A 15508-nucleotide genomic window follows, 5' to 3' on the forward strand; every position below is an offset into this window, starting at 1 on the left:
TATGGAGGAAAAAGCTGAAGGTTTGAAGACAACCCTGGGAAGAAAGCGGCAGACGAATCCGTAGACCTCGGCAGGTGGGTGAGGGGGGTTTCTCCCTTCACGCCTTTATCCTCAGTGCATGTAAAGGTGGGAGTTGTCACATGAAGGCAAAAGGAAGGCCAGGGATCCGACCTTCCTATCAGTCCTGGATCCTGGAGAGCCCTTGAGAAGCCATGCCACGAGGCATTAAAGGGGCAGGGATGTTACACTGCCAGAGAGGAGGGAAGGCAGCCCCAATCCGGAAAACTTTTATTTGCTCTACATTCAAAGGTAATCTCATGCTTTCACACCAGTCCAAGCCTGTGCCTGCTCAAGCCTCAGCTCTGGCCCTGCTGGTGTCGCTGTGGATCGTCTTCCTCTTCTTCCTGCCCATTGAGTGGTGGTGGGAACGGCTCCTCCAGTCCTGAGGATGCCTGGAGCTCCCCTGTGGACGCTGCTAGGCGGAAGACCACAGGGATCTTGGCTAGGGCTGGGTTGGTCTCCTGCAGGCCCTGGATCCACTTGGCCAATGTGGCCTGGTCATGTGCACCTGCCATACATATGGCGAAAACAGGGCCTTCCTCCACTGTTGGGAGAGACAGGCTCTCAGAATTTGTGCAGTGGGGACTGTGCCAGCCCCCACATCCTACCTCGTGCCTACACCACTTACTGGAAAAGGGCAGGGGCTTTAAGCTCCCTTTCAGTGTGTCCAAGCCTTTGCTCAGGATATGTACTCTGCCTAGTCTGCCCATTCCATTCTTCACCTGTGTGATACCTCCTTCAAGACTTCACCAGAAAGTCCTCTCCCCACCTGAGACTGGGTGGTATGCTACTCCCCCGAAACTCCAAGAATGTAACTTGCCTGTTCCCCCACTGGCCCTGTCCTGGTCATACTCAGTAGCCAGCACAGAGGTGCTCATGACGGAGAAATGACAGGCCTGGAGCCCTTCAGGTGTGTGTATGTGTGGACTTGGGCATCTGCTGGGTCTGTGTTTGGTATCGAGGCGGGGTCTCAGCCTGGGCCCCACTCTTGGACCCCACACGCCACACCTATCCTAGTGTGTGCAGTCCTGCCCATCCTTGTTTTTACCTTCATTGATGTCAAACTCATAGTCATCCCAGCCGCTCCTCCCGTAGTCCAAGTCCAGCTGCATTGGGTAGTAGAGGTTCCATTCCTCTGGAATTTCTCCTACTTCCTACTCCAGGGAGGAGGGTGCAAGCAGAGTCAGAGGCCCAAGATCTTGCAGCCACCTGTAGCCTCCCCACTACCATCACCAGGAACTGTTACCCCCCTCACAATCTCTGAGCCCCCACCATTCCTCAGGGCAGTGCCAACCCACCGCACTCTGTCCATTTAAGATTTGCGTCCTCACCCTCTCCTCAGGGGGCACCAATTCTGCTCTGAGGATGTGGTAGTAGACACATTTGTTGTGCAGCCACAGGGAGAAGGGGCCCTCAACGAAGATAGGCCGGGCTGGGTTGTGGCGGGCCAGGGCAGCCTGTTGATCAGGACTCTGGATACCTGGTGTGGTAAAACCCATACCCAACGGGCCCTGGCTGAGGTGCTGTATCCAAAGGCCAAAGGAGTCCACCCAGCAGGCTTGGTGAAAACCCATGTACAGGGCCTTACCTACAATGTACTGCTCAGTGGGATCCGCTGTACCTGTGGAGTCTTTAGATGGAGGCATCTGCAAAAAAGAGTAGGGGTGGGCCCTGGTGGGGTTGCTTGGTTGATTAGAGCTTTACCCTGATAGGCCAAGGTTGCTGTTCCATCCTGGATCAGGGCAGATACAAGAATCAGCCAATGAATGCATAAATAAGTGGAACAACAAATCAATGTTTCTCCCTTCCTCTCTCTCTAAAATCAATAAATAAAAACTAAAAAAAAAAAAAAAAGTAGGGGGTGGAAGCTTGCAGCCCCCAGCCCCTAGGAGGAGCTGGGGAGAAATGGGGAAAGATGGGTCCCAGCAAATTTTGGACTTGTCTACCAGGCATCCTACATGTCACTCAAGCCCATTCCACACTCTTCATGTCTATCCAGTTCAGCGTAATAGCTGCTAACATTTAAGAATGCTCACACATTGGGAACCCTGGAGCCCACCCACCTGCATTAAAATCTGGGCTCTGCCAGTCTGTGTGACCTTGGTCAAGTTGCTATACCCATGCCTTAGTCTCTCCAATTCAAATAGGGGTAATAGCAGCACTTACTTGAGATGGTTCTAAAGTGCCAAGAACAGTGGCTGGCATATAGTAAGTGCTCAGTGCTTGTGAAATTTAGGGGAAAAAAATCTCGTAAAACACTCCAGGAAGAAGACCCAAGAAGTCATAGTGTTTGCCTTTGCAAAGGACAGGGAGGGAAGGAATGCCCTTTTGTATATTAATTTTACACACTGAATGTAATTCAAAAAACTAAATGAAATTTAATTTTTAGAAAAGTGCACATACGGCCCTGGCTGGTGTGGCTCAGTGGACTGAGCACCGGCCTGCAAACCAAAGGTCACCAGTTAGATTTCCAGTCAGGGCACATGCCTGGGTTGCAGGCCAGGTCCCCATTAGGGGCGTGTAAGAGGCAACCACACATTGATGTTCCACTCTCTATCTCCTTCCCTTCCCCTGTCTTTGAAAATAAATAAATAAAATATTTTAAAAAGTGCACGTATGCTTTGATTGAAATAGCTGAGAGTGGACACTGTTGGCACACATATTGTCCATTCTTTCAGGTTAAAAAGAATTCAGGTGGATCATGGGTACAAATAGAATGGACCACCAACCATATAATTAAGTGAAATCAGCAAAAGGTAAATGCAGGAGATGTGTAATGCTCTGCCATTGGGGAAACACTTTTTTTTAAATTAAATTTTAGGGGGTGACATTGGTTGATAAAATTATATAGGCTTCAAGTGTATAATCCTGTGGTACATTGCCTGTATATAGCCTTCTTTAAAACCCAAAGTCAAATCTCCTCCCATCACCATATATATGATCTCCTTTAGGAGAAACAGTTTCAAAAGTTTATTTTTGGGGGTGGAAAAAGTACATATTTTACTCTTGGGCCCTTTTACTGGACAACATATTTATACTGATTTTTCATTTCAAATTTAACAACATGGAATTTTTAGAAAAACATTTTTAAAAAGACAAGAAAAAAAAACATTTGATTATATAACTTTTTTCATACTAAAAATCTTGTTCCTATCAGTAGTAATATATGTACTATCCATCGATATATGACTTACCATCGATGTACATAAAGTTTTGGTATTACTACTATCTATAATGCTATGGGATTAAATAAAGGCTTTCTCTGCAGATCTTATTTCTTAGAATACATGTCACTAAGGATGGGCAGTCAGATGACAGTGACTTGGAAGATTTTTCCTGTCATTGGTCACGCTATCAGATATTTAGCTACATCTATTTGTTTGTTTTCAATTTTGGTATTTTTTGTTTTAGTTTTTTATTTTTTAAGATTTTATTTATTTTTAGATAGGGGAAGTGAGGGAGAAAGACAGGAAGAGAACCATCAATATGTGGTTGCCTCTTACGCGCCCCTACTGGGGACCTGGCCTGCAACCCAGGCATGTGCCCTGACTGGAAATCTAACTGGTGACCTTTGGTTTGCAGGCTGGCACTCAGTCCATTGAGCCACACCAGCCAGGGCTTCTTTTATTTTTAAAAACACAATAAACAATTGCATAGTTTAAAAGCCAACCCATTTAAAATAAAACCATGTCTCTAGTCTATTCCTGTTCTCTGTACCCCATCTCCTCTGCCTGCCCAGAGATGAACATTTGTATCCATCTCTGACTTATCCTTGCATTATTTATTTTTGTGAAAATAGGTAAACAGGTATACACACTTTAATTTCCCTTCTCACACTGAAGATAGCTGACTATACTACTGTGCATACTTCATCCTTTCACTTTGCATTTTTCACAAATCTTTGATTGCGGTGTCACAGTCTAGATGCACAATTCCCTCTTGATGGATACTTGGGTTGTTTCTATTCTAAATCTGGGTAGTGTCAGTGATTTTACCATGCTTTCTGTATGTATTTTTCATAGCGAGGCCCAGGAGGATAGAGTATTTATATATATAGGATACAGATGCAAAATATATATATATTTGCTTGCAAACACATAGGATCTCTGGAAGGGGACATGGAAATGATCACCTCTGGGGGAGACTGAGGACTGAAGGGCCAGAAGAGGAGATAACTCTTCACTCTGTGCTCTTGTTTACTGTTTGGCTTTTTAATGCATTACTTTAAAAAATGAAGAACTGAGTTAGATGCCGAGTTCCCTCACTGGTTGCCTCATCACCCACTATCCTATGCCCTCTGTGCTCTCCCCGCACCATCCAACACCATCCACATGGCTACTGGAGAGCACTTGGGAAATCGCAACTCCCTCCAGAAACATGATTTTCACCCCATGCCTCTTCTAGGCTCTTTCCTCACCAACACGTTCAAAAACAAGCTCTTTAATCCATTGTAATCCTACCCTCTTCTCCCCAGCCCCGATCCCCACACCAAAGGAAGACCTTTCAGCATTTCCCCAGACCCTGGCCCATGCTGCTCCCTCTGCCTGGAATACTCTCCCTGACCCTTCTGTCCTGCTTAAGCTCACCTTCACTTCCTCCAAGAAGCCCTCCATGGCTGCCCCTTCTGGGCTACCATGGCCTCCTGAGCTTCTCCATCTTAGTAACAGTGGCTCTGAAAGAAACTTACCAGGGTTGGTCTCCATAAGCAGACGAGTTCTATGAGGGGCTCTCTTTGGATCCCTTGTGTGGCCTGGCATGACTGGGGCCCTCAGGACATGGGGGCAGGATATGGAATATTTCATTTACAGTGACTGAGCAACCAACTTGGAATTGTGGCCTGTTAGGTTGAGTAAAGGGGGACCCAGCCCTGGGTGGCAGCTGAGGGTATAGACAAGGGTAGATACCTGGTAGACGGTGACTCTGGCACTGAGGTCAGGCTCTATATGTCGCAGGCCCAACCTGGCTAGGTCAACTGGATCCTGAGGCAGGTCCCGGGGCACAGGGAAGGGGTTGACGTTCTTGAAGCGGGAGAACCACAGCCTCATGCGCACGAACTTGAGCATGGGATGGCTTTTGCGCCCAAATATCTGAATCAGCAGGAACTCTGTCTCCTTGTTGGGCATCACCCCTGTGCCAGGTGGATGGCAGGAGAACCTCAGGGATGGGGCAGAGAGGGGAGACATCGGAAACAGAGACCATTGGAGGGGCCCGGGACCAAGAGGAAATTATGGTGAGGGTCAGGTGGAAAGAACCAGAGACAGCAAGAATTGAGTCAGGAAATTGATGCCAGAGAGGGAGGAGAGAGTCTGAGAGAATTTAAAGGGAAAGTCAGAGGGAGAGAGGAAAGAGATGAGAGGCAGAAAGAGAGACTGGGAGAGGGGGAAGTGGAGCAGGCCGGACAGTGAGGACACACATCGGAGCCAGAGTAACAGAGAGGCCCAGACCTGGGAGAGGTGGGCAGCCACTCCCACACCCTGAGCCTACTGGCCTCACCGTGGTTCTCCATCTGCTCCAGCACAGCAACCCCACACTCCTGCTGCCGTGGGTAGTGGATGAAGATTCTCTGGAAGATGTTGCGAGGACGGAAGACCTCCTTGGGGAAGATGTCGAGCAGCAGGTTGTAGACTGCCAGGTCCTGCTCAACGCCATACTCCCGCATCTTGCGCAGGGCCAGGTAAATGAAGTCTACGTGGCCCCGCTTGTGCACGTTGTGCTGCCCAAAGTTCTGCACAGCTCGCACAAAAGTGGCCTTGTCCCGGGCCACATCTGGTGACTGCCTAAACAGCTCTTCGTGGGGTGACAGGGCCTTGGTGGGCCCTCGCAAGGGCTCAGGTGGGCTTGGGACCAGAGATGAGTCGGAGTTGTGGGTGGCTGTACTGCAGTGGAGGCCTCGAGGGGCCTGGGAGGGTACCTGGGGACAGAGAACCACTGTTCAAATCTGGTACCTCCTAGTGCCTCTCAGGGACTGCCAGCTGGCTCTTTCCTGGGAGAGGTGCCAAGGGGCACCCCTAAGGGCCTCTGAAGAGGTGTGTTGTGGTTACAAACCCAAGATCAGGCACCACGACAGACTGGAGAACACAATGGTAAAACCCCCACGGAGGCAATTCAACAATATTCACCATGAAGACAAACATACCCTCTGTTGCAGCAATCCTGCATCTGGTATTTAAATCTGACACCTCTAAACACACTTGTACCTAATGACTTTTGTGCATCTGTGTACCAGTGGAAATGGCCCCAATGTGCATAGGCAAGGAAATGATAAAGCAAGTGGCTGTGAACTTGGGGAAGGAGCACCTGCTGTTCTAAGACACACTGAGGAAGTCTCATGTTACCTGGGTGGGCTTCAAGGTATATACAATAGATCCTCATTATCTGAAGGTTCTGTATTTCTGAATTTGCCTATTTGCTAAAATTTACTTATAATCCCCAAGTCAATAATCGCTCATGGCACTTTCCTGGTCCTTCATGGATATGTGTGGTGGAGGTTGAACAAGTTGATGCTCTGCTTTCTTACTTTGGCTCTAATGCACATTTCTTGCATCTTTTTATTTTTTGTGTATGTGATTTTGCTTTTGAATATGGCCCCCAAGTGTGTTGCAGAAGTGCTGCCTAGCATTTCTACCTGCAAGAAGGCTCTGCTATTGCTTACAGAAAAAAATACATGTGGTAGATAAGCTTCATTTAGGCATGAGTTATAGTGCAGTTGGCTGTGAGTTCAATGCTAATTAATCAGCTACATAGATATTTTTAAAGATTTTGCCCTGGCTGGTGTAGCTCAGTGGATTGAGTGCAGGCCCGCAGACCAAAAGGTTGCAGGCCCAGGTCCCTGGTGGGGGGCTCACAAGAGGCAACCACACACTGATGTTTCTCTGTCTTTCTCCTTCCCTTCCCCTCTATCTAAAAATAAATAAATAAAATATTTTTTTAAATAAATAAAGATTTTATTTATTTACCTATTTATTTTAGAGAGAGGGGAAAGGAGGGAGAAAGAGAAGGAGAGAAACATCGATGGGTTGCCTCTCATGTATGCTCCCAGGCATGTGCCCTGACTAGGAATCAAACCCACAGTGTTTTACTTTGCAGGATGATGTCCAACTAACTAAGCCACACCAATCAGGGCAAAAATATATATTAAATAAGGTGTCTTTAAACAGAAACATACATACAATAAGGTTATGTATTGAGTGGTTGAAGAAAATGTGACAAGAAGCTCACAGGAAGCCTACCTCATCCTCCTGGGAGCAAAAGTTTAGGAATCACTAATTCAGTGCATGCAGCAACCTTACACATCACAACTGTGTGAGCAATAAGAACTGACTACATACGCATATATTTTTTGTGTCTGTGAAATATCTCTGGGAGGAAATATGGTAAGCCAGTAGCATCACCTGTTGCCTCTGGAGCTCAGCAGAGGCCAGACAGGAGGACAGACCCTTGTCATGATGTAGCCTCAGAACTGTTTGAATTTTGAATGTTGTCTATTGTAACTAACTGTATTACCTGTTCAAAAGATAAATATCCAAAACTGAGTTAAAAACAGGCAAAAAACCCATAAGAACAAAAACCAAGATTAAAAATGCAGATTTTGGAGTCAGCAGGAGGCTCAGCTTGACTGTTCTCTGCCAAGTAACACCCACTCTACAATGCAGGCCTCAGTTTCCTCATCTGTTATGATGGCATCTACCTTGGGTTAAGGAGATCTTGTTTCCAGAATAAGGAGTCCATGGTGCTGGGAGCAGACTAGATCCCTCCAGAGCAGAAGTCAGCAAACCACTGCCTTAGGGCAAACTGCTTGCATTTGTCAATAAAGTTTTATTGGAACACGGGCATGCTCATTCATTATGTCTGGCCTATGGCAGAGTTGAATACTTGTGACAGAGACTGTGTGGCTTGCAAAGCCCAAAATATTTACTATCTGACCCTTTATGAAAAAGTGTGCTGACCCCTGCTCTACAGATGATAAGCTAACAAATTTCTTATTTAAATTTGAACTGAATGTTTACTGAATAGTCTTATGTTCCAGGCATTGTTGAAAGCTTATTGTACCCATTTTACAGACGAAGAGACTGAGGCCAAGAGGGGGGAACTGGGCTGCATGGTGTAACACAGCTGCAGAGCAGCAGAACTGGGATTGGAGTCTCCACTCTGCTGCCCCAACAGCCACCCTGAAGTCTTGCTTACATAAGGTGACATCAAACAAACAAACAAACAGGCATTCATTTAAAGTGAAAATGTAGGCAAGTAGGTGGTATGGGCTTAAAACAAAAATTGGAAAGGAAATTCTGGAATATCTAAAAAAAGGAGAGACCCCCACAAGGGAGATAATGTAAATGAAATGCACAGCACAGGGCCTGGCACAGAGGAAGGACTCTATAAGAGAGCATTTAATAGTATCACTACCACCATTGTTGCTCTTGTTGCAATCTATGGCCATTGATCAGCCTTGGCCATCTGGTCACTTTGGGTAAGGGACAGAAATTCAGTTTTCCGCCCACATCCTTACAAGTGGATGTAGGAGTTACTCAGAGGTACAACCCAAATGCAGTTAGCTCATACATCCTTCTTTCCTTTTTTTCTTTTTTTTAAAATGTTATTTATTTACTTTTAGAGAGAAGGGAAGAGAGGGAGAAGGAGAGGGAAAGAAACAGCAATATGTGAAAGATACATCAATCTGTTGCCTCTCACACATCCCCAACTGGGGACCTGGCCCACAACCCAGCCATGTGCCCTGACTGGGGATTGAACCAGTGACCTTTCAGTTCACAGACCAGTGCTCAATCCACTGAGCCACATCAGACAAGGCTACATCCTTGTTTTCAAATTCAACCCCCTGATACATGTGGGCAGCAGCACTTTTTAAAATGAGTAAGAAACATTCAGTGGGCCCTCAGAGCGGATAGACCAGCCCACATCTGTCTCTCCGCACCCCTCTCCCATTCCCACAAGCTGGCTTTACCACGGGGTGGATTCTGAAATGCTTGGGAGAAAATCCCAGGCCTGTCTGCCTGCCTTTCTCCACCCTGATGACTGCTTGGCTGGCAGTTACCTGAGAGAAGGGGGCTCTCATGAGGATGGTGCCACAGATGCCTCTCCAGCCCCGAGAGAGGCTCCGGGCTAGCAGGATGCCTTGGGCCCAGCTCATGCCTCTGCTTGTTGGACAACCACCTGGATGAGGGAGAAGAGACAGCATCAGGCTGGCACCCCATCTACCAACGGAGATGAGACTCCTCTCTTCGGTAGAGGCCACATTCCAGACTGCACAGCTAAGTCACCAGCCCCACTGGTTTCCTCACCCGCAAGAAGGAGCTTAAATGACTGCTACAATCAGGGTCCTTGCTCCATTATCTGGAGGAATTGCTATCATGGTCCCCCCTACCCTACCAGGCCATTTTTTAAAAATAGTTTTCAATTTTTTTAAAATACACATCATATTATATTTTTTCCATTACCATTTAGTCCCCTATACCTTTCTCCCCCCAGCAATCATTGCCCTGTTGTCCACGTCCATGAGTCCTTTTTCTTTTTTGCTCAATTCCTCCACCCTCTATCCTCCCCCCACCACTAGCTGTTCTCCATACTAGGTCATTTTTTAACTTTAGTCATATACTATACAGTCCACCTTTTAAAGTTCATTTTTTTAAAGTATATTCAAAGTTGTGCAACCATCACTGTAATCTAATCTTAGAACATTTTTCTCGCTCTGGAAAAAAAACTAACCATCACTCTCATTTCCCCTCGTGCTCAGCTCTAGACAAGCAGTAACTTTCCATCTCTATAAATTTGCCTACTCTGGGCGTTTCATACAAATGGAATCATACAACACATGTTCTCTTGTGGCTAGCACTTGTCTATTCCTTCTTGAAGATTTTATTTATTTTTAGAGAAAGGGGAGGGGAGGGAGAGAGTAGTGAAGCATTGATGTGAGAAACATTGATTGGTTGCCTCTTACACGTTCCCTGACTGGGGACTGAACCTGCACCCTAGGCATGTGCCCTGACTGGGAATGGAACCCATGACCCATCACTTTGCAGGACAATGCCCAACCAACTGAGCCACACAGGTCAGAGCAAGGCTAGCACCTTTCATTTAGCATGTTTTCAAGGATTATCCATGTTGTCGCATGTATCTAACTTCATTCCTTTTAATTGCCAAGAAATTTCCATTGTATAGATACAACATTTTATTTATCCATCCATCAACTGATGGACATTTGGGTTGTTCCCACTTTTGTTTTTAATATTATGACTAACGCTGCTAAAAACACTCATGTAGAAGCTTTTGTGTGAACATGTGTTTACTCTTCTCTTGGGTATATACTTAGAAGTCATATTGCTGGCATATATGGTAACTCTATGTTTAACATTTTGAGGAACCCTGAAGCTGTTTTCCAAAGTAGCAGTACCATTTTACATCCCCAGTAGCAATGTATAAGGGTTCCAATTTCTCCACATCTCGACATCTTTGCTAATACTTATTGTGTCTTTTTGAGTACAGACATCCTATTGAGTGTGAAATGGTATCTCCTAGAGGTTTGGACTTGCATTTCCCTAATGACAACGAACTTTTCATGTGCTTATTGGCCATTCTGTATCTTCACTGTGGAAATGTCTATTTAGATCCTTTGTCTATTTTTAAAAATGGGTTATTTCTCTTTTTATTATTGAGTTGTAAGAGTTCTTTATATATTCTGGATACTAAACCCTGATGATTTAAAACTAATGTCTCCCATTCCTTGGGTTGACTTTGTACTTGTTGTCACTGCAGCACAAGTTTTACATTCTGCTGAAGCCCAGTTTATGTTTTTCTCTCCTAGTTCTGCTCGTGATGCTGTAACTGCAGAACGATTGCTGAGCCGTCATGAAGATTTTCTTCTAAGACTTTTAGCTCTTATTTTTAGGTGTATGACCCACTGAGTTTTTGTGTATTGTGTGAGAAAGGGGTCCAGTTGTCCTAATGCAATTTGATGAAGAGACTATTCTTTCCCCATTTTATTGTCTTAGCACTCACTGAAAATTAATTGAGCATAAATGTTTAGGGTTTATTTTTATTGTTTTCAGCCTCCAAGTTTGGTGTCATTTTTATCCAACAAATAGATAACCAGAGTACATGCACAGGGAAAGTTGGTAAGGACCAAGGTCTCTGCCCACAGTACAGGGCTGGTTCTCATAATCCAGTTGCCCCATCCTTCACAGCCCCTCAGGTGTTCTGGGGATCTGGAGAATCGTGTTCCCTTGTTTCCAAACTCCTACAGAATGCAGCACTTGTACATTGGAATCAGGAGTGCCTGGAGAGACTCTCCAACCCAAGAGCTTCATCACACAAAGAACGTGAAGCTCACAGAGATAGAGGCATTAGTTGGTGACAGAGCCAGGGCTTCAGGTTGGCTCTCTTGACTCTAGGTACCATGCTCCAGCTATAGCACCATGCTGCCTTCCCATTCAGCCTGGAACAGGGCAGGCAGAGTCTTCAACCCAGATTCTGCCAAGCCTAACTCCTTTATTAGCACTTACTCCGAGAGCCACAGGAATGCTGCTTGCATGAGACCTCAGAATTAATCTGCTCTCCACAAGCTTATCACACTGTCTATAATGGCAGACTGACAAATGATGCCCCTAAACATTTACTGATTACACCTACTTTGAGCCTCTACCATGGGCCAGGAAATGAGTTAGGCATAGATATAAGGGACACACATGAATAGGATAGAGTGGCTTCCCTACAGCTATCAGCCTCAGCCAGGTCACAGACATGACCTGCTGCAATGCTATATGAAGTGAGTGTTCTTACAGCATTATTAATAAGTACCATGGGGTCATCAATAGGCCGCTTCTGGAAGAGTAAAGCAAGGTGTCACTTGAGCTGGCCTTGAATAATAAGTAGGAAAAGACAAAGCAGGCATGGGATGAGAGTGCAGGCAGAAGGAAAGAGAAGACAAAGGTATGAAGGGAGAGTCAAAGCCCAAGCATGCTTCAGACCTTCAGGTATTCTGGATGGCAAATGAGTCAGGGTTATGGTGGAGGGAGATGGGAATGAGAAGCCAAAGGGATTTATTTCTGGGCTCTCAGTTCTATTTCCTTGATTTCTATGTTGAGGCTTATGCCAGTACCACACTATTTTGCTTATTGTGGTTTTATAAGTTTTAAAATCAGGAAACATAAGTCCTCCAACTTTGTTCTCCTTTTACAAGATTGTTTCAGCTATTCCTAGTCTTTTGCAATTACACATGAATTTCAGAATCAGCTGCAAATTTCTGCATAATGCCAGAAAGATTTTGACAGGGATTGTGTTGACTCTGTAGATCAATTTGGGGAATATTGGTGCCTTAATAATAATATTAAGTCTTCTGATCCGTGAACATGGGCTACCTCTGCATTTATTTAGATCTTTTTTATTGTATTTTTTCCATGACCATTTATTTAGTTCTTCAATTTCTTTCAACAATGTTTTATAGTTTCAGTGTATCAGTCTTTTATTTCTTGTGTTAAATTTATTTGTATTTCATTATTTACGAAGCTATTATATATGGGAGTATTTTCTTCATTTCTGAACTGGTCATTGCTAGTACACAGAAATAGAACTTATTTTTACATGTTGATCTTGTATGTATACTGCAACTTTGTACAACTCGCTTATTAGCTCTAACAGCTTTTCATTGGATTCCTTGTCATGATCATGTCATCTGCAAATAGATTTACCTTTTTAACCAAATAGATTTAACCAAAGCCAGTGATTACTTCTCAGACCTCCTTTTGCTTGATTTCTCAGAAGCATGTGGCACTGGTGAGGCTCTCCTCCCACCTTCTTGACACTGTTGGTTTTCTTCTCAGCACCCAGGTCTGTTTCGCAGTTAATCAACAAGACCCACTTCTTTCTTTAAAGTTTACCATGTTTGCAAACTTGAATGTGCAGACAAATCACCTGGGATCTTGTTAAAAGGCAGAGTCTGATTCAGCAGTTCTGGGGTGGAGCCAGACTCTGCTGCGTATCTGACAAGCTTCCAAGTGATGCTGCTGCTGCAGGTTGGGAAACCACACTTTGAGTAATAAGGTTGCAGAATCCCACATTCTGGATCTGTCTGTCTACTCCCCTGAGATGTGTCACCAACTTGTTCTCTCTTCTTTGTATTTCTGTAGGCATCTCTAATGGTTCTCAAACTTTGTTCATATTAGAGTTATCTAAGGAGCTGTTTAAAATCCCCACGCCTAGGCCATACCCTAGATATATTAAATCAAAATATCTAGAGGCAGGGCTGGGCATCAACATTTTGGCACATTCCGATGACTCCCATGTGAAGCGAAGATTAAGACCTTAATTTAAACCTTCACTACTCAAAATGTGTTGCAGGGATCAGCCACATTGGCATCATTATCTGGGAGCTTATTAGAAATGCAAAATATCAGCCCTAACCCAGACCTACTGAATCAGAATCTGCATTTCAACCAGAGTCCAGGTTTCTTCTCTGTGTGTTCAAGTCAGAAATGATGATCTATATGCTGATGGATCCAAATGTTGATCGCCAGCCCTGAGCTCCAGCCTTTATACCTCACTACCACTTTGGCATATACCCAGTCGTTTCGAACTTAATTTGCTTCAAGCTGAGATCCCTGCTTAAACGTGTTCCTCCCCATCCCAGCCAATAATACCACCATTCCTAGTAATTCAGGCCTAAAAGCTAGGAGTCATTGCTGAGTCCCCTGTGTTCCTCTCTCTCTACCCCATTCAATCCATCAAATAATCCTGGCGACTACTTCACCCCAAATGCATCCATTTCTCTCCATCTGAAGGCCAGCACCTCTTTGCCAGCCTCCCACTTATTTCCTTACTTGCTTCCAGTCTGTTCTCCCCACCTTGGCCAGAGGGAGCTTTTTAAAATGTGAATTAAATTCAGTGTTCTCTGCCTGAAATTGTTAATGGTATTATCACACTTAAGATAAAATCAGATAGGGTCTACCCCTCCAAACTCAATTCTTATTACTGGCAGCTCCAGCTATACTGTTTCTTGAACAAGCTAAGTTATTCCAGTCTCAGAGCCTTTGCACTTGCTTTTCCTTCTGTTTGGAAATTTCTTCCCCCAGATCCGTCCCCACCTGTCTCTGGTCATTCAGGCCTATATTCAAATGCAAGGCCTTTCCTGACAGCTTCCCTACTCCCTATCTAAAGCCCCCACCATCCCGATGAATGCATTTTTTTAAAGCAACTACTAGCATCTAAAAACACCCATTCCTTTTATTTCTGACTTGTTCAATGTCTGGCTCCCCCAGTGGACGGAGGATTTTTGTCTGTCTTCCTCTGCTGTGTCTCCAGTACCGGGGACAGTGCCTAGTATATGGTAGGCGCCTAGCAAGTATCAATGGAATAGGAAGCAAAGCCAAATTTCTACAAAACGTCTGTAATTTTTAAATCTGAACCCCATAGTGGAGTGTACCTACAGCAACTCTGAGGCTGGCTGCCAGAATTCTGGGTTCGTTGGGAGAAAAAGGCAGACGCGCGTCGAATTCCAGCCTGCGTCCACCTGCGGTGTGACCTCAAGAGAGAGCCTCAACCTCTCTGGGCCTCAGCTGTCCCTTCTGCAAAATGGGAAATTAAAGACGTGAGAAGGCGAATACACAGAGGGCAGCTTTTCCCTGCACGTCCCCGACCCGTAATCCAAAAGGTCATGGGTCCCTGGGTCAGCGGCCAGGTCCCCCTGGGGCCGCCCTCCCCCGCTGCCGGCCTACAATGGGCCGCTCCGGGGCCCTGCAGTTTGCAATGGTTTCCCGACACTCGACCTACCTACTAACGCGGACGGCCACGGACTCTGAGCCGGCTGTTTCTTGCTGCTGGGCGTCGCCATGTTGCCCGAAGAGTTTCCGGGTCACGGGCCACTAGGGAGACAGTAATTCTAGAACGCCGATTTAAAGAGGTCCCACCCAAAAGCGAGGGGCACCAATAGGAAGGGGGAACGACAGTGGTACAGCCTCACAACGAGCCAAGCCCCGCCTCTAATAAGGCAACCCACATCTCTGATCTGGAAATTGAGTATTTCCCTGGAAAGAGTGCGTCGTTTCTGAGGAGGGCGGGTGGGGGGGCGGGGTGGACTGTGGGGAGGCGGGGGGTGGGGGACGTTAATCCAACTGGAGGCCCCGGTTTTCCTGTCTGATATGTGGCAATGAAGTAGTAAGAATGGAAGTACTCCCAATGTGTGAGAAATGCGGTGTCCGGGCTCTGGATTTTTACCCTTCCTTTCTGTGCTGCAGGTCCCTGATCCCCGAATAATTCCTTTGCCTTCCAACATGGCGACTTGAGAAAATGGTGCAGCTGGTATCCACCCAGATGGCGGTAGGAGCTAGGTACAACCTGCTCTCCGTGGAGACAGTCAGCCTCACTCCATGAGTCAGCTGGGCCGGGGTGGATATTTCCACTTCACTCTCACCCCTAGTCTGAGCTCCTGGGCGGGGAGCTGGTA

General features: G+C 45.8%; 1 protein-coding gene across 1 annotated transcript; it reads right to left on the reverse strand.

Moving 5' to 3' along the window:
- Positions 1-271: 271 nt before the first annotated feature.
- On the reverse strand, positions 272-14939 carry ECSIT (ECSIT signaling integrator). Its single transcript, XM_028519483.2, has 9 exons — positions 14836-14939; positions 14493-14630; positions 9110-9228; positions 5554-5971; positions 4965-5188; positions 1649-1706; positions 1392-1540; positions 1109-1214; positions 272-604 (listed from the first exon to the last, which is right to left on the reverse strand). The coding sequence occupies exons 3-9, from the start codon at positions 9203-9205 to the stop codon at positions 357-359; spliced, it is 1299 nt and encodes a 432-aa protein (XP_028375284.1). The 5' UTR covers positions 9206-9228; positions 14493-14630; positions 14836-14939; the 3' UTR covers positions 272-356.
- Between the last annotated feature and the right edge of the window lie 569 nt (positions 14940-15508).

This window comes from Phyllostomus discolor, chromosome 8 (assembly GCF_004126475.2).
Source record: "Phyllostomus discolor isolate MPI-MPIP mPhyDis1 chromosome 8, mPhyDis1.pri.v3, whole genome shotgun sequence".
NCBI lineage: Eukaryota > Metazoa > Chordata > Mammalia > Chiroptera > Phyllostomidae > Phyllostomus > Phyllostomus discolor.

Coding starts and splice junctions, on each gene's coding strand:
- ECSIT (XM_028519483.2), bottom strand. CDS start 9,205: ATGAGCTGGGCCCAAGGCATCCTGCTAGCCCGGAGCCTCTCTCGGGGC. Junction 1,707..4,964: donor CCAGAGTCACCGTCTACCAG/GTATCTACCCTT, acceptor TCTTTTTTGCAG/ATGCCTCCATCTAAAGACTC. Junction 1,215..1,391: donor TGGTGCCCCCTGAGGAGAGG/GTGAGGACGCAA, acceptor TCCCTGGAGTAG/GAAGTAGGAGAAATTCCAGA.